The sequence below is a fragment of the Balaenoptera musculus genome, chromosome 7, assembly GCF_009873245.2.
Source record: "Balaenoptera musculus isolate JJ_BM4_2016_0621 chromosome 7, mBalMus1.pri.v3, whole genome shotgun sequence".
NCBI classification, from domain to species: Eukaryota; Metazoa; Chordata; class Mammalia; order Artiodactyla; family Balaenopteridae; genus Balaenoptera; species Balaenoptera musculus.
This window is the reverse complement of record NC_045791.1, coordinates 110,635,985-110,653,553: the sequence shown is the minus strand read 5'-3', so window position 1 is coordinate 110,653,553 and position 17,569 is coordinate 110,635,985. Positions and strand designations below refer to the sequence as shown.

Below are 17,569 nucleotides of genomic sequence, written 5' to 3'. Positions count from 1 at the left end.
AGGGATGATTTCCACCTCTTTTGAGAAGAGGGGAGACCTCCCCCCGTCCTGTTTCAGAGGGTGGCTCCACCAACTTCAGCAAGAGCAGCCAGGGCCTGGGGGAGGGGCTGGGGGTCATCCTCAGTCAGGGCCTCACCGCATCACCTGCGGTCTCCGCCACCCCTGCACTGTTTCCAGGGGACAGGAAACACTTAATGCTTTAGAAAAAGCCTGGTATTAGATGTTAATTTTTCCCTGTGATTCTGTCTCTTTTCCTGTAGCATGGGGGGATGGTGGTAGTTTTGGGGGGTTTTAAAGAGAAGAATACCCTTCCCACCCTGAGAATGTGTCCCCGCCAGGGTGTGTCCTACAGACTTACTCTATGAGACTTACTGAAAGGCAAATTAGAACTGCAAAGGAGTTCTGTCTTTATCTTTATACAATTTGGGGGGAAAATTATCAGTGGAATGAAAAAATTGAAATTCCTATAGAAATTGCAGGTCTCCAAGAAGACATTTGAGAAATACTGGCTTTTATAATACATACTCAATAAACTAGATGAACTTATTCCATTGGCAACCATTTGTTACAAATAAGGCCATTTGCTCCAAAATTTGTAGATGGTGTTGCCGGAAGTTTCTCAAAGAATTCAGGATTTCTTGAGTGGCTTCTCATTTCTGGTCCCACAAGGAACATCTGTTAGGAAGTCGGGCATTGGAACTTTGTAATGACATGTGTGTATGTGCTGGGCGTGTGCTTCAGCGTTAGGTATTAAAATTTTGTTCACTTTCATTTTGCGGGGGAGACTTCATCTGGGACCATGGGATGCCGAGTGTGGGGTGTCTTCATCGCTGAAACCCACAGTCCGCTGGCAGAGAGGGGCTTCTGTCCTCAGGAGATGCAGCTCTGTGAACGGTACCTTCATGTTTCTGAAAAAGCTTGTCCACATCCAGCACCTCATTCACTTCTCACTGGTCAGCCCAGCGAGATGAGGGCTCGCTAGGGACTCACAGCCTGGGCTCGGGGCCGGGGCCGGGCTGGGCCCTCTTGCCCCCTGGGCATGGTCACATCTTCACAGCCACATGTTTTGCCCATCAGGGTCCTGCCTATTCTTGCTGATGAACTTGAAGGTTATTGAAAATACAGCTCTGTCTTTTCCCTGAGACGGAAACCCCTTAGGTGTGGGGTTTCCTACGGGGGTCTGGCTGTGAGGGGCGCCCAGGAAAACGCGTGCGGCTGCCACTCTTGAACCAGGGGGCTCATCACGAGCTTTCCCTTCCTGGGGGGATGGAAGTCCAGGGAGGCAGCCCGATGTGGTGGGAAAGGGGCTCCACCTGGGCTCTGCCCCTCACGTGAGGGTGGCCAGCCTGTCCTCGAGCTCCTTGGAGTCTCAGCTGCCTTGGCTGAGAGCTGGGATTAATGCACGTGTCCTCAGGGCCTGCTCTAGGAGGAGCTGAGTCCATGGCGGGTCCTGTGTGGAGCCACGAGCGAGGCCTGCTTACCTTCCAGGCTGCCTGAGCAGTGAGGGTCATCACATCACATCATGGGGGGGCGGGGGGTAGGTGCCCTCAGACCTACCTGAAGACGGAGGCCCTGGGCCGTGGAGGCCATGGCAGAGCATGGTCAGAGCCCAGGTCACACCCAGCCGCGGGTCTGCTCAGCAAACCTGGTCCTCACACGGCCCTCTGAGGCTTTGGAGGAGGCACACCTCAGGGCCTTTAGGCACTCATCCCTTGGAGCCTCAGTTTGCTGCTCTGTACAGTGGGCTGTCGGCCCCGAGCCCTCGTCTGGGACCCATTCATTAGGGAGGTGTAAGGTGGCCGGGGATGATCCCCCCCAGCACGGAGGCTGGCTGCTTGGGGACTCTGCTTCTGGGTTGCTGGCCTGTATCCAGTCCACAGCAGGTGAGGAAGGCTGCTCTCAGGACCAGATACCTTTAGTCCCAACCTGCACCCTGGGAAGGTGAGGCTCAGGCTCTGTCACTTTTGGCAACATGGGGGATGTGTGGGGAGGGAGGGACCAGATTTGGGTCACGTGATCCTTAAGATAGTCTTGTGATATCATTTCCAACTCACAGTAGGGAGCCCCAGTCCTCACAAGGCCAGCATTGAGGACAAGAGCTGTTGCCATGTGAAAAACAGTTATTTTCCCAAACAGTGAACAATCCTCATGATGTCATAGGCCTGCCAGAGGGCCCAAATCAAATCGGTTCTGGTGCTGTGCAGCCTCCAGTAACCCTCTCCGGAGGTGATGACGCAGCCTGGCCGTGGGGCAGGAGAGCGCAGAGGGCTGGGGCCTTCAGGTGGGGCTCCCTGCAGGTTTCTGGGGTCGCATTCCAAAAACAGCCTCTACTCGGAGGAGGGGGGAGCTTAGCAAAGCATCACGCAGCTCGAGGACCACCACAAACAAGGCTCCGATGGCCCCGGGGGCCCCTTCCACTGCAGCAGCAGCCCGTGGGCTCAGAAGTGAGGGTGGCATCTGAGGGTGAGTTAACGGATCCCAGGGAGGAGGGACTGGATGCAGCGGCCGCAGGAGGGGGCGGGCGGGGCTCGAGGTGGCCTCCCCGACGCGCCTTCACGCCTGGCTGAAATCTAATCCTCATTCCTGGGCCCTCGTGTCACGGCCTCAGCCCTGGCTTCCCAGCGGCCTGATGCAGTCAAGCTGTTCCCACTCTTCTCTCTTCCTCCAAAGGAAGGACCTTTGCAGATGAAGTCATGGGAATCAAAGCTCCCTCTGCCCCCCAAAACAATGGGAGCCTTGTTGTGTGGCCTCCCGGTATACAGGCGGGCAACCTTTGCTGTCCGTCGGAGCCTTCCCAGCATGACATCATCTAATTCTCAAATCACGTGATTGTCCCCACTGCACAGATGAGGAAACTGAGGCTAGGTCTTGGGATTGGCCTGAGGTCACGGAGCCACCAAATGAAAACTCGTCCAGATCCGGCCCCCGCAACTTGAGGTCAGTAGCTCTGAAGCCCACAGATTCAATTCAATTCAATGAATGTTGACTCAGTTCCTGCTGCGTGCCAAGCACAGGGACAAGTGCTGGGAACCTGCATGTACTTCCTGGATGGGACCGTGGGCAACCTCAGGTCTAATGCTCAGGGGAAGCATTCCTTCTCACCTCTCACCAAGAGGGTCTCTTGGGTTATTTTCTGCTAATTGTTTCCATGTTTTCAAGAGATTCACTTTAAAATTAGGCCTTAGCCCACCTCTCAGCTTAATGCAAGATGGTAGGCTCTCCATGCCTCTGTTTGCCATTGTGGGAAGAAGCACATTCTTAAATGTGATTGTGACCAAGGTAATTCCTATAGGACAGTCCATTAGCTTTGAGGACATCACGTTGCCTCCTAGGGTGTTCGTGCCAAACAGACAATTACTTTCTCCATGAAGAGTCTCACCACAGTCCATTCCGTTCTTCAGTTAATCCGCTTCATGCCTGGCTGTCCTCCTATGTACCTGGTCCTGCACACACAGCAACGGCAGCTACGCTTCAGCCTGAGGGTCCAGCGCTGTGCTGGGCGCTGGGGATCAAAGATGAATGACACAGCCCTGGAGGAGTGGACATCCTTACGCTGTGTGTGGCTGAGACCACCCCGTTCTTCAGTCACTACCAGAATCCAGGTCAATACGCATACCTTCCACTGGGCCAAGTGGTCAACCAGCCAACTGGTGCAGTGGTCTAAATTGACTACAGTGAACTGTCATTTGACCAGTCCGTTTAATTACAAATGTCAACTGGCTGATTCCAGCAATCCCTGTCCCTGCCTGGTACAGGGAAGATCTCAATAATGAAATGGGCTTGTCTAGGAGGTACTGGAAAATCCAAATCCTGTGGAAATGGCTAGAAGCATCCCCAGACCCTGGCTCATCTGGGGACCAAAGGGAGCGTCACCCGGCTCAGCTGTGCTGGGTCTGGCTGCTGAGAGCGCTGTGGTCACTGCAGGCAGGGTCTGCTGGAAGTGTCTCAGTTTACCCAACATGGTCTGAGGGAAAGACAACATGTACCCACGCAGCACACACGAGTATTCTGGGGCGGGGCAGGTGGTTTCACCTGCCGTGGGTCTGAGAGTGGTGGGCATTTGCACATGTTCCAAGGTTACCTGTTCCCTTTTCTAGATTCTGCACTAGCCCCAAACCTTCTGATGAGCCTTGTTTTCTGGGGGCTTTGGAAAGGGGTGTGGAGGCCTGGATTCTCCATGACCATCCTTGCTTGAATTAGTGCATGAGTGTCCATTTTACATGAGAATCTCTTGTGTTTGATTTGTGTGCTGGAGATCTTGCTTGCCCATCCTGGCACCCTGTCCACCCCTCTCCACCTGCTCCCTGCCCCTGCAGGCTGGCCACTACAGACTGTGTCAGTGGCCTGTCTTTCCTCTGATTCTGGTTGGGTTTGGCCAGTGGGAGGCACTGGGGGAGTGGCAGTGGCAGTGGCAGTGGCTGCATTCCTCTAGCAAAGGCCCCAGCTCCTCGGCAGCCCTTTCCCTCTAGCTCCCTTTCTGGGGTCTGCATCTCCTCTGCTAGGCCCTGGAGGCCGAGGGGTGGTGGCAGCTCCCCACCGTTGGTAGCCCTGGGAGCTCCTCGAGCCCTTGCTGGGTCCCCCTCAGCCTGCCCACACCTCTGAAATAGCTCCTCATTAAACTATTCTCCATCACTCAACTGGAGGGGCCCAATCCCAGCTCAGCAGATCAGACGAAGGGCGGTTTGGTGCCCCAAAGTTGAGGACAAGGCCCTGGAGTGGGCTATGCTCCCCCACCCCTAGTACTGCCCCCCAGTGCCGTGAGGGTGAGTGGGGCAGAAAGCAGGCCTTCTCCTAGAACACCACCTTTTCAACTACCCATTTGTCATCAAAATAAGTCCACTTTGACACGTTGAGTCTTTGTTTTGAAGCAGCGCTTTCAATCACTGTCTGGATTGAAAATTCAGAAGATTTTCTTACGGAAAGATTCAAGGATCCCAGAAACCTTCATCCTCATTTTCACCCAGGCCCCCAGCCCACCACGTGTCCGCAGGTGCAGAGAGCAGACACTCAGCAGGTCCCGCTCTGTCTGGGCCCTGGGGCCGACTCAATTCTCCCATAGGACATGGGTGTGAGGGCTCAGGTCTGGGAGCAAAGTGGATCTGGATCCATAGAAGCTGGAGGGACCAGGGATTCCTTCCTCAGAACCAGAGATGTCAGAGGCCCCTCTGGTCCCTGATGCCTTCACAGAGGAGCCTGTGGGCTGGTCCTGGAGAGGAAACCCGGGTCCGGAGGGGGACGGGAGGTACCCGAGGCCTCAGCTGGTCGGTGCCAGGCTGGACCCAGAACTCCCCATCTGTAGTCCTGTGTCCCCTGACGGAGCCTGTGTCAAAGGGGGAGGCCCACTGAGCACCCAGTGAGATTCCTTCATCATCCCCTTGGCTACAAACTTGATGCCTTGTTCAGGATGAGTGAGAAGGAGCAGGGAGGCCGAGCCAGCCCCACGAGGGGACCCAGTCCAAGTCGGGGGGCTCTGGGCAGGCGCGAGCCACCTGAGTCACTCCAAATGCTGGTCTTCCTCGCTCAGGAGGCCGCCTGGGGGCAAGCCACCAAAGTGCCCAAGGGCCACCCCCCCGAAGTCCCTGCAGGACCCCCGCCCCTGTGGGCCCCCGTCTGGGGACCTTCATTCTGATGAAGAGCCTTTGTTTTGAAGCAAACCACCCCGAGAAACAGGGGGAATCCTGGCTCGTCCTGCTCACCTCCCTGGGAGGCCCTGCTGCCCTCTCTCCCCCCAGCCCCCAAGCAGGTGGAAGGACCCTCTCTCCTTCCCCCCACGCCCCACCCCCTTCCCTCCTGTGAGTGCTGCCCTCCTGGGGCTGACACAGAAAAAGCTGGGTCTCCTTTGTCCCCAGAGGCAGTCTTTGGAAACAGGGTGCCAACGTAAGGCTGGGGGCAGGGAGAGCAGACAGCCCACCCGAGGCAACCCCATGTGCCTGAGGCCCAGAGAGTGTCGGCTGCTGGCCGTGGTCACACAGCTGTGGGACAGGCAGAAGCAGGCCCCCCAGGGCTGGGCGCTGACCCCACCTCAGGCCCTTTGCTCTGTGCTGCCCACCCTCTGCAACAGCCTCCGCTTCCTGGGCCTCCGTGTCACCCTCACCCATGGAGGTCCTCCAAAAGCCACCAGTGGGACACACAGCCAGGAGCGGCCAGTATTCAGAGAGCACGGGAATTCGCTCAAGGCTCCCCCGGCCCTGGGCTCCTTCCTCTGAGGTCTCAGACACCCCCACGGGCAGGAGAGCCACTTCTCCCATCCATACAGGCTTCCAGAGGCCCAGCCTTTCCCGCTGGTCAGCTCAGAGTTTGGCGTGGTGGCTGCGGAGACCAAGGCTGTGTCCTCTGACGTCCCCTGGTGGCCCGAACCCAGCCCAAGCCCTGGAGGGGACGGCGACACTTTGGTTCACAAACCACAGTGAAAGGGGGCCGTCCCCCAGGGCGGGGGCTCAGCCGGGCCTGCTCCAGGTGCGCCGAGGGGCGGCTCAGGGCTCCTGGGTGGGCCCGAAGGGCTGGGTCCACTTGGAGACGTCCAGGAAGACGGCGGAGGCCCCGTGGTAGAGCCAGAGGCGGGGCAGGGCGCCGTGGCGGGTCCAGGCGTCGCGCCCGGGGTCGTAGGCCTCCATCTCCACGTGGTAGTCGCCGCCCATGCCCTGCCAGCGGCCGCCCGTCATGTACAGCGCGTCCCCCAGCGGCACCAGCGCCCCGTTCTCGTGCAGGCTGTGCAGGGACTGCACCTGCGGACGGTCCTCGGTCAGCGTCCAGCGGGCGACTGGAGGGTGGTGGCGACGGTGCCCTCGGGGTGGGACGGGGGGACATGCAGAGAGGACGGCTCGCACCCCATCCGGGGCACCAGCACACCTGCTGCCTGGGACCTCACCCCGGCTGCCCCTCCAGGGCCCCTCAGACTCTCCTTTCAGTGGAGAGACCCCACTGCTCCCCTCTCCACCCTACGTCTCCCAGGATGACGTTTCCGGCCCCCTCTTTCTCTCTTAGGCCTGAATTTGCTCACATCCGAAGCTGGGAAGTCAAAGGGGGTGGGAGATGTGGAGGCCTGACCCCAGGGCTCCCTCCCAGGGTGACGGCTGGGCTGCGCTTCTGATTCTCGGCTGTTCTCTCTCAGAGGGAACAGATGTGGCCTCAGCCCTGACAGGTGCCCCATGGGACCCATCGCTCTGCCCCTGCACCCCTTGCCTCGGCCCATAGCCTCAGGGGTGCCCTGGATGGGGGCTGCGGGGTGAGGGCTAAAGATGTGGGCCCTTCTGGAAGAGCCTGGGAGGGCAGGAGGAGAGAGGTCTCCAGGTGAAGACAGTAACGGGCGGCAAACCCCCAGGCCTGGGAAGGACCAAGTGGAGCCCCACACAGCTGGGACCCAACCCAGAACCACGCTGTGGGCTGGGACGGGCCCGGCCGACGGGACCCGGGAAGAAAGCGTCAGCCTGGCAGGGTCCTCCCTGCAGCTGTTCCGCCGCTGAGATGGGGGCCTCCGGTCAGCTGAGCGCTGACGCCAGGGGACAGCTGCAGCCAGCAGGGTCGCGGACACGGAGGCCTTGCTGTTGCCCTGCTGGCCCTCAGCTAGTGCTGAGGCCACCACGGGCTCCGGGCACTGTCCCTCCTCCTTCTCGGGAAGAAACAGGGAGGAAGGCCAGGGCTCCGTTGCCCCCAGAGGTCCACCCACCGCCCCGTCCCCTGGGCCTGATGGAGGAGGGAGGGAGTAGCGGCAATGGGGGTGGGGGGAACGGGGTGCCTAGGACTGGCTGCTCCCCGCTTCCACAGCTCAGGAATCCCCTCCCTGGCTTGACCACCCCCAGGGCCGGGAGACTCACTCCCCCTCGGGCCCGGCCGACACCAAGAAGGAAGCGCTGTCTCTGAGTCCACAGGTCCCTGAGTAACCGCCCCCCCACCCCCGGCTGAGCCCGGGTTTGCCCCCTGAGGAGGAGGACAGGCGCTGTGGGCTGGGGGCAGAGCGTCCTCCGTGACCAGCAGCCCGAGGCCCCCGGCGCACCCTTCCTCGGGGGGACTCTGGGCTCCTGTGTCTCCATTCACTGTCCCCACCTCCCCCGGCGGCGACACCCCCAGACCCCACCGTCCCCAGGCCTGCTCTCTGCAGGGTCGGGGGTCCAGGTGGGGTCGCCTTGGGAGGTGAGGCTGGCTCACCTTCTGCCACAGGTTGGCCCCGGGGTCGTACACGTAGACCTTCTTGGTATTGTCCCCCACCAGGTAGAGCGCCCCGTGCAGCGCGGCGCAGCGCGGCGAGGACAAGTACTTGGGGAGGAAGGGCGAGGCAATCACGCTCCACGCGTCTGCGGGGACACGCCCCAGCCCGGGTCACCGGGCAGCCGTGCAGCCAGGGCTCCCGAGGGGGGCCCAAAGCCTGGCACAGAGTCTAGAACCCAAGCTGGCGCCCACTGTGCCTTGGGGGTCCGGGCCACTGCTCCTCCCCAGGAGGCCAGTTCCAGGCAGATGCAGCAGCTTTCAGTCCCAGGGCTGGGCTTCCCTGTCCCCCGCCCTGGGCACTCTGCCCCCAGCCCCCTATACCTCTAGGCTGGGATGGAGCTGTGGCTCTGAGCTGGTGACCCCCTTTGTCCCCTGCCCCTTGGTCCCCTGCCTTCCTCGACTGTCCCATCCGCCGCTGATGGGGCCGTGGCGGCCCGCTCCCTGCCCCCCTCGGCCTCACCTACCCCTGGGGCCTCCACCCTCCCACTCACTGAGGTGGGATCCCACCTGTGCCCTGCCCCCGGGTCCCACCTACCCCTCAGCCACGCTGGGAGGGACTGGCGGCCCGGCCCCGGCCCCTCCCTGTGCCCCATGCCCCGTCTCCCCGACCTGTGACGGGATTGTAGCACTGCAGAGCCAGGGCGTTGTACTTGCAGGCGCTGGAGCCCACCAGGTAGAGCCGGCCCTGGCAGCCGGCCGCCGAGAAGTTGCTGACGTACTTGAGGGCTGGGCTGATGGGCGTCCAGGTGTCCGTGTAGGGGTCGTAGCTCTCCACCTCTACAACATCCAGAGTGGTGCCTGCAGGGGGAAGGGGTGGAGGCGTCAGGGCTGCAGGGGGCTAGGATGAGGGAAGGGTCCTGGAAACGTAGGGTCTGGGGCTCTGTAGAGGCCGCAGGGACCACTCTGGGTGCCCAGGAGGGGAAGGGCAAGAGAAGAAGGGCACAGCCTTGAGAGGCAGGTGGCTTATCCTCATTTTACAGAGAGCGAAGCTGGGGCTCGGAGAGGTGAGGGTGTTTGCCCAAGGCCTCACCTCCAAGAAGTGGCATGAGGTTGGCACCTGGACCCAGGACTGCCCGACTCCAGAGTGGGTAATGGGGCCTCACGGTGAAGCCCAGCCTCTCTGAACTCTTCAGAGCCCAGGGCGCTTGGCGAGGTGCCCGCGGGGCCCCCAGGAGGCCATCACCCCCCGACCCCTCACATGGTGGGGTCCTCCCGTGGGAGAGAGGAAGTCAGTGTGGAGGGAGCTTTAGGCAGCACCTCCGTCCTGGATGCGACAATGACATAGACCAGCCGTGGGTGGGAGGGCTCCCTGCTCTCCCTGGAGCCCACCTTGGGCTCTGAGAGCCTGGGGACCCTGAGCTGCCCTGGGCCCTACGCCGCGTGCCCTCTACCCTCGGGCCAGGGATACGGCAGCCACTGAGGGCAAGGGGGCCGGCCAGGACAGGTGGGGCACCTAGGATGGCCTCAGGGCCAGCTTGTCACCTCCTCCCACACGCATCTCATGTCTCAATACTCATCTAACCGTTAGCGTCTCCTTGCAGCAGCTCTGGGGTGTAAGGGGGATAAGGTGGGCCCTGGGCTCAGGCTGAGGACGTGGTGTGGGCAAAGGTGACAGCAAAAGGAGGCACGGTGGGTCCCCTCACCCCAGGGACGTCACCGATGAGGTGACCCCAAGCTGAGGGCTGAGCCCAAGTTTCTGGGATGGGAGTGGTCGTCCCTGCTGGTAGCTCGAGGCCCCAGCTCCTCATGGGTCCCTTTCGGGGACTGACTCCTTGTCCTGTTCTTGCGTCCCTGGAGAGCATTGAATCACCCTGGGGCCGGCTACCAAGGCTCGCGTCTGAGCCTCACCCCGATGCCCAGGGAGCAGGTGGCCCAGGTGTGGGGTCGAGAGGCTGCCCGGCGGCAGAGGGTGAGGAGGGCCGGAAGGAGGCAGGAGGCGGGGGGAGGGAGCCTCACCGCCAATGGCGTAGATCTCCCCGTTGAGCGCCGCGCTGGCGTGGTTCGTGCGGGCCTTCAGCATGGGCGCCACAGGCCTCCAGGCTGCCTCCCTCAGCGGGAAGCACCAGGCCTGCGTCGTGGACCAGGTGTCCGTCTTGGTGCCCCGAGAGCCCCCTGCCGGGAGAGGCTCTGTCCACTCGGGCGCCCGCCAGCCTGGGCTCTCCGGGCTGGCAGGGGCTGAGCACCAGGGTCCGGCCCCTTCCCCCCACGCCGGGCCTCCGTCCTGCTGGACACTGGGCGGGGGGTGACCGTGGTGGCGCAGTCTCACCGTGTGACTTGGACAGGTCCCTCCACACCCCAGAAACAAGCGGGACCAGATCAGTGGTTTCACACCTCCACCAGTGGAAGCTTTTTTCTCAATCAAACCTTACAAGGACCCCCCAACTTCTAAGATATAAAACAGAAGACTGACCCCGGCACCCTCCATCACACAGTTCCTTCTGGGGAGGCCCTGGCTGTAGGACAGAACACAGGACGGTTCCCTGCACCCTCGTGTGGATTTTAAATGTCCTTGTTTTCACACGATGGAAAGGTCTAGAAGAGTCTTGACTAAAGGGGCAGGGATCCCCCTGAGTGGAGGGCGAGGGTTGGTTCTCACGGGCATTACGTTCAGGGGTCAGATCTGCTCTGTGGATTAAGCTGCTGGGAGCCTGGCTCAAGGAGGGGAGCGCCGCCTGCCCACCTGTCACGTAGACATCGTTGTTCAGCGCCGCCAGAGAGAAGCCCCACTTGTGGTAGTCAGGGAAGTCTGGGAGCGCCATCCACCTCTCTGGCAAGAAGAGAGAGAGGTCAGGGTGGCTGGGCTCACTGCAGGGGCCTCTCCTCCCCGCTCTAGGGGTGCAGAGATGTCCCCTCACCGGTGGGGAGGGCCGAGGGGCGGGACTCAGCTGGAGGCAGAGGTGGGTGAGGACACCCGATGGGGTGGGGCTCGATGTGGCCCCAGGTGCTGCGTGTGCATCAGGCTTGGCTCCTGGAGACCCCTGGTGCCCCACGCCGCCCTCAGAGCCCGGCACCCAGACTGGACACCTGACTCCACCCAGGGTGTGCCGAGAAGTGGTCCAGGCTCCAGAGGCCAAGTCTCACCCTGACCCTGCAGCTGATCCCACTGACCCCCGATGGACCTTTTGGGCCTGAGTCAGGTCCCACCTCAGTCAGATGGGGGAATGGGTTAAGGGGCCTGACCACTAGCCACAGGTGGGTTATGACACAAGCATCATTCATTCACTCATTTCTCATCCGTTCATTCATCCTGAGCACCTTCCATGCCCACGGGCAGCGTGGAGGGGATCAGACGCGGCCATGTAGCAGGCAGAGCGGGTCCAAATCCCAGCTCTTCTGCACCAGCGGTGTGGCCTTGGATAAACCCCAGCCTCGGTTTCCTCATCTGTAGAATGGGGCTAATTCCCATCTCTCGGGGGTGTGGGGACTACAGGAGACTCGTCTGTCAGACGGCAGCTGCTGTTAAAAGTACGGTCCCTAATGTGAGGGATGGAGTAACGCACCCACGCTGGACCTGCCTTCACGAAGCTACATGAGGTAAACTGAAGCAAGAGGTGAGAAAGCGCTTTGAAAATACCAAAATGAGGCAATAACTGTGGGAATGGTTAAGTCCTATAATGGACACACTCTGGGTGCTTGTGGGAGGCTGTGGGAGAGACCTGGGCCTCGGGGATGTCCCTGGGAGGACTGTTTGCTGTTTACGACAGTTTTCAGGACATGTGAGACCCCAGGCTTCACTCGGTGCGTGCTCGCTGGGCAGGGACTGTGTGTCCCCCTGACTCATGTCTGTGTCACCCCAGGGTGGGGACTGCCCGGCGGTCACCAGACCTTTGCCTGCCAGTGCCCGCCTGCCCCCTGCCCTCGGGGTCTGGGGGACAGCTGCTCCCGGGCTCAGCTCCTGACGTCAGCCCCCAAATCCCTTCTCGTCAGCCCCTGACCTGGGACAGCCGGCCTCGGACTTCCTGGAGCCCGCCAGCCGCTGACGCCATGGGGGTGGTGGCCACCTGCCGAGCGGCCCCAGGACAGCGGCCAGCTCCTCAGTGCTTTCCAAGGAGCTTCCTGTGGCCAGTGTGGCCCCTCCACCGTCCTGCTGCCCTCTCAACCCTGCTTTCCTGTGGGAGGGGGAATGCAATGGGGCTCCCGGGCAGGAGAGGCCCCATCCAGACGGCAGGCCTGGCTCCTCTTCCCACTGGCTCCTTGTGACAAAGGCCATCTCACAGATGAGGAAACCGAGGCTCAAGGAGGTGGAGTGACCCGCTCAAAGGCCGGCATCAGAGCCCCACTGGGCCGACCCAGAGCCTGACCTCTCCCTCCCCAGGCTGCCTGCACCCCCGGCCCTCTGTCCGCCCCCTGGGACTTGGTTCCACTGGGCGCACAGGGCAGGGGTGCCAAGAGGAAGCAGCGGTCAGGCCGCCCTCCCACTCCGGCCAGAGGCCACCTTCCCACGCTGTGCCGTCTGGGCGGTAGGACCCTTTACCCAGGGCCCCGGGGCCCAAAGCTAGGGCTGTGGCTGGAGGGAGAGGGGGCCGCAGCGCCCCCCACGATCAGCCCCCCCCCCGCGGGGGCCCCGGTTTCCTCTGCAGCCCCATCCCACCCCCGCGAGGACGGTGGGGGCCCCGCTCTCTGGGCAGCCCGTGTCAGGGCGCGAGGACAACAGGGCCGGTGCCCTGGGCGCGGGGACGGGTACTCACTGGCCCTGGTGTCGTAGAAGGCGAAGTTCCCGGGGCGGGGGGCCAGCTCCTGGGCGCCCCCCTCCTCCTCCTCGTCCTCCAGCGCCCGCCCGCCGACCACCACCAGAACTTCCTCCAGCTCCTGCGGGAGCCCGAGCAGCGCCTGCGGGGCCGGGAGGGCGGGGTCAGAGGCACCCGGGCGCTGGCAGGCCGCCAAGGTGGCTTCTGAGGCGGCTGGTGGCCTGGGCGTTTGGGGGCAGCCGTGGGTCCTCCGCGTGGCCCCGTGCCAGGGCGGGGCGAGCTTCGGTGCGTGCATGCCCGGGCGCGTTTGTGCATGGGTGTGCACTCACATGCACACGTCCACACGCCGTGCTTGCCGCGGGCCGGCGATGGTAAGAGGTGCTCAGGACCGGGGGGGGGGGGCAGCAGGTCCTGGTGTGCCTGCGTGAGACCTGCTCCCTTCCAGTGGCCCTCACACGCCTTCAGAACCAAGGCCCATACGTTTCCCCAGCTCCCCACCGAAGCTCCCCTCCCCACCAGGAGCCCAGCCTGTGGCAGGTCGCGCTGGGATGGCCCAGCGGGAAATGCTGGGATGTTCCTGCCTGGGTGGGTAAGTAGCCACTGCCCAGACCTCCCAGATCCCGGGGTCCCACTGCCTCTCAGACCCGCCCTCCCACCACCCGCAGTCACAGGGTGACCGCCTAGTGGGCGGGGCTCCTAGCTGGCTCCAGCACGAGGCCGCCCTCCGTGCCTGGCGGGGCCCGGCGGGGCAGTGGTTAGTATTTGCCGCCACACACACCCCCACTGGCCTGAGCCACGTCTTTGTCCCCTGACGTGGCTCCTAAGAAGTCCTTCCGAGCAAGGCTGCCTGGCAGCGGACAGACTTCGGCTCCCCTGGCCCGTCGCTTCATTAGGACCTGTCCACCCACCAGGCCCACCTCCAGCACAGATAGGAAATTGCACCCGATAAACGCTTGAGCAGCTTCCTAAGGGGCAGGTGGTGGCCGGCTGCCACGCCTGTCCGTGCTCCTTGCCTGGGCACAAGCTGTGCCATCTTCCTGTACTATTTTCCCCCTTGCCAAGCTCCTATCCTCCCTCTAAAGCCCAGCTCAGATGCTGCCTCCTCCAGAGAGCTCTCCGTGACTGCCTGACCCTCTGAGGATGCCCACAGTCCAGTGCTGGCCTTTCTCATGCTGCCTTAGGTGTGTCTCCAGGTTTGTCCCCACCAAGCTGTGGGCTCCTTCAAGACAGGGGTTGGGAATGACCACTTCCGGGGTCCCTCTCCCCTCACGTCCAGGGTACGGCACACACAGGGGCGCAACCTGTACTTGGGGATGAACTGCGACCCCCTCACAGGTGACCGGCCCAAGGAAGGCAGAGTTGCAAGGTTGGGGACACCCCCGTCCTACTGTCTGTCCCCGTGCAGGTGGGGTCTCTGGAGCTCCTCTCCCCGCTCCCCACCTGTCACTCACCCCCTCGTGGCCCTGGGACAGGGCCTCCCGACAGGCCTCCGACTCCCGGATCAGCGGCTCCGTGGCCAGCAGCTGCTGCACGCGGGGCCGGGGCACGGCGTCCAGGTGCACCAGGCCGAGCAGCTCGGGCAGGTGGGTGGCCCGGGCCTGGGGGTCGTGGCGCACCCAGCGCAGCAGGGCCTCCAGCCGGCTCTGCTCCGGCTGCACCTGCAGCAGGTCGCCGGCCAGACAAGTGGCCAGCCGCTCTTGGGACAGCTGCAGAAACTCATCCTCCTGTGCCACGGCCTCGAAGTTCTCCCGCAGGAAGGCCCAGGCCTTGGCAGCCACGCCCAGCAACCCCTGCTGCTCCCCAAACTCACAGATGCCGAGGCAGTTGGTGGCGTCAAGCTGCTGCTGCAGGTAGCGGCCGCAGACCTTCTGCACGGCGGGGAAGTGGAGGCGCGCGGCCGTGCGGGTCAGCGCCTCCACGTTGCCCTGGGTGATGGTGAGCCGGCCCGTGTACACGAAGTCCACCAGCTGCGCCACCACGGCTGGCTCCAGGTCCCTCAGCTCCACGCGCGCCGAGAAGCTCTCGGCGAAGTCGCCCGCGAACATGGCGTGGAAGTAGGGGCTGCTCAGCGCCAGGAGCCCCGGTGGCAGGGCAGCTCCCGGCCGCCCACCAGCAGCGTGACGTCCGCCAGCTTGGGCTGGGAGCGCAGCCGCCGCAGGCCGTCCAGCATGTCCTGGGCGTGCGAGGGCAGGTGGAAGTCCAGGTCGTCCACGTTCCACACCATGACTGCGCGGCCACCTGCTGACGGGCGTCCCCACGGGCTCCTAGGGAGAGGAGCCAGCACGGTCAGCCACGGGCACGGTCTCGCCGGCCCGACTCACCCATCCACCCGACCGTCGGTCTGCGCGTCAACTATGTGTGAAGCGCTTCGCCCAGCCTCTCACCTAAGCCATCCCCACAGCCCTGGAGGGCAGGCAGTGTCTTTCCCAGGTTACAGTGCGGAGGCTGAGGCTCAGGGCGGGAGACCCAGCCGTGGTCAGGCGATCAGGGCAGGCCAGCAGGAGAGCCAAGCCTCAGCCCCTTCCACACCTCTGTGCTCTGCAGAACAGACCCCCTGGAGCGTGGGGGTCCCTGTGGCCCCCAAACCCCCAAGTGGCCTCCTCTGCTCCCAGATCCCACCTTGCTGGGGAGAGCATCGGCATTTGAATAGTTTCTGCCCCCTAGGTCCTCACTGGCCATGACCTTGCTGGGTGACCTTGGGTGAGCCACGCCCCTCTCTGATCCCAGCTTCCTCATCTGCCGATTAAGAGGCTGGCGGTGAAAGGGGCCGAGGGATCACGTCCCCGCAGCAGCTTGTGCTGTCATGGTGCCCCCCACGTGCCAGGCCCATCCTGAGCTTTGCACAAATACTCATCACTCAGCCCTCGCGGCAACCCCGAGAGCTGGGTGCTGTTTGAGTCCCTTTTACAAGTGGGGAAACAGAGGCAAAAAAGGCTCAAGTCGCTTGTCCAAGACCACACAGCTCAGACGTGGGGGAACCAGGCTCGGGGGCCTGGGCCCTGAACCCCCAGGTTACACGTCACTGGGCGTAGGTTGGTAAAGAAGCAGGCAAAGGAAACTTTCTGGAGGGCGGTCACCGTTCAAATTGCCTGATTCAGCAAATCCTTTTCTGGGCTTATTTAATGATGTGAATATTTCTTTATGATCTTCTGATATTTTTGCCCTGAGAAAACCGCCGCAGAGAAAGAAAAGTTCTGCACAGGTGATCTCACCCCGAGCTACCACACAGCAAAAAAGCTGTCTGTCCACCAGGGGGCAGCTTCAGACCCATCAAAGCGAAGGCCAGTGCAAAATACTGGGTCAACCAAGAGCCATCAAAATGACAAAGCCCCATAAGGAGAACCGTACACTACCGATGCCCCGGGGGCGGGTGTGCCGGTGGTGGGAGCTTGAGCAGGGAAACACCCAAGGAACCCACCTAGGGGCCCAAGGACCGGCCTGGGCTCTGCCCAGACAGGACTGGTAGGGAGCCCTGGTCAGGGTCTATCCTGCCTGACCCAGCGGTCTCTCAGGCCAGGATGAAGGCGGCCCTTCCCTCCCAGGGGAGTGCAGGAGATCAGTCAGGCGGCCACCGCCCCCCCCCCCAAGGCCTAGCATTCCCCTCATTGCTGTGTCCCTGTTCTCCGGGTATTGCAGCCCCGGGGACCAGCGGGCCGGGGTGCCCAGCACCTTCCCGAGGGGCCTCAGGTTGTCTGCTGACACCTGCTGCCCCGCAGTTCCAGCAGGGGGGCGGGCGCTTCCAGAGGGTCTCAGAGCCTCCACCCAGCGCCTGCCAGGCCAGGAGAGAGGAGGGCAGAGTGGGCAGGACACCAAAGGGCCTTAACCCAGCTCTGGCCAGGGGCTGGATGCGGTGGCCCTGGCTGCAGTCAGAGGTGTGGTCCAGCCCCCTCCGGCCCACCCTCGCCCTCTTCCCCAGCCAGGACCCGGAAGGAAGCAGGCCCGCTGAGCCCCTAGCCCCCGCTGAGGGGCCTGGCTTAGCCAGTGTGCAGGGTCTCTCCAAAGCACCCAGCGCTGTGATCTCCAAGCCCACTGAGCTGTCCCACTAGAACCCACCCTCCCCTTCTGGTCCCAGCCCTGGTCCTCACCTCCCCTTCCCATCTGCCCCCCAGACCCTACCTCTCAGTCGGCACCTGGACCTTGTCTCAGAGCTCAGGCTGGAGAGCAGGACTGCCCAGCCGGCCAAGGGGTATGGAGGGCCTGCTGGGACATGGCTGGGCTGGGCTGGGCTGGGCAGGGCGGCCACGTGGGGACGGAAGGCTATTTTTAGCCTCTGTCAGTGTCGGGAGGGAGGGAGGGAGGGAGGGTGGCCAGTGGGGGAAGGAGAGAGGTGGCAGCTCTTCCCTGGCTGTCCTCTCTGAAAGCCCACACTGGCCTGGAGCCTCCTGTGACCCCCTGAGTCAGGACAGATGGCAGGAAGCATCCCAGGGCAGGGACGAGTCTGGGCTTACCCCCTCCCAGTGGTGTTTGGCTGACGGGGGGCGGGGGGCGCGGCTCCCCCCACTTCTGTTTCTTCATCTGCAAGAGGGGGACGGTGAAGCCTGAGCTGGGGACTCAGGGGCCACACGGAGCCCCCAGTTCAGGGCTTGGGCGTCCTGAGCACCCAGCAGGTACCAGCTTCCCTGTGGTTATTGACAGGTGCCTCTTATTCTCTGTCAAGTAGGAAAAAGTTATCATCA

The 17,569-nt window shown here is 62.6% G+C and overlaps 1 protein-coding gene across 1 annotated transcript; it reads right to left on the bottom strand.

Annotated features, from left to right (window-relative positions):
• Window positions 1-6,388: 6,388 nt before the first annotated feature.
• On the bottom strand, window positions 6,389-17,094 carry KLHL30 (kelch like family member 30). Its single transcript, XM_036858091.1, is given in 9 exon segments — window positions 6,389-6,725; window positions 8,146-8,291; window positions 8,815-9,003; window positions 10,162-10,317; window positions 10,886-10,972; window positions 12,894-13,035; window positions 14,345-14,970; window positions 14,973-15,157; window positions 17,010-17,094. Coding segments are annotated over 8 exon segments (1,743 nt in total). The 5' UTR covers window positions 15,118-15,157; window positions 17,010-17,094; the 3' UTR covers window positions 6,389-6,473.
• Window positions 17,095-17,569: the final 475 nt, after the last annotated feature.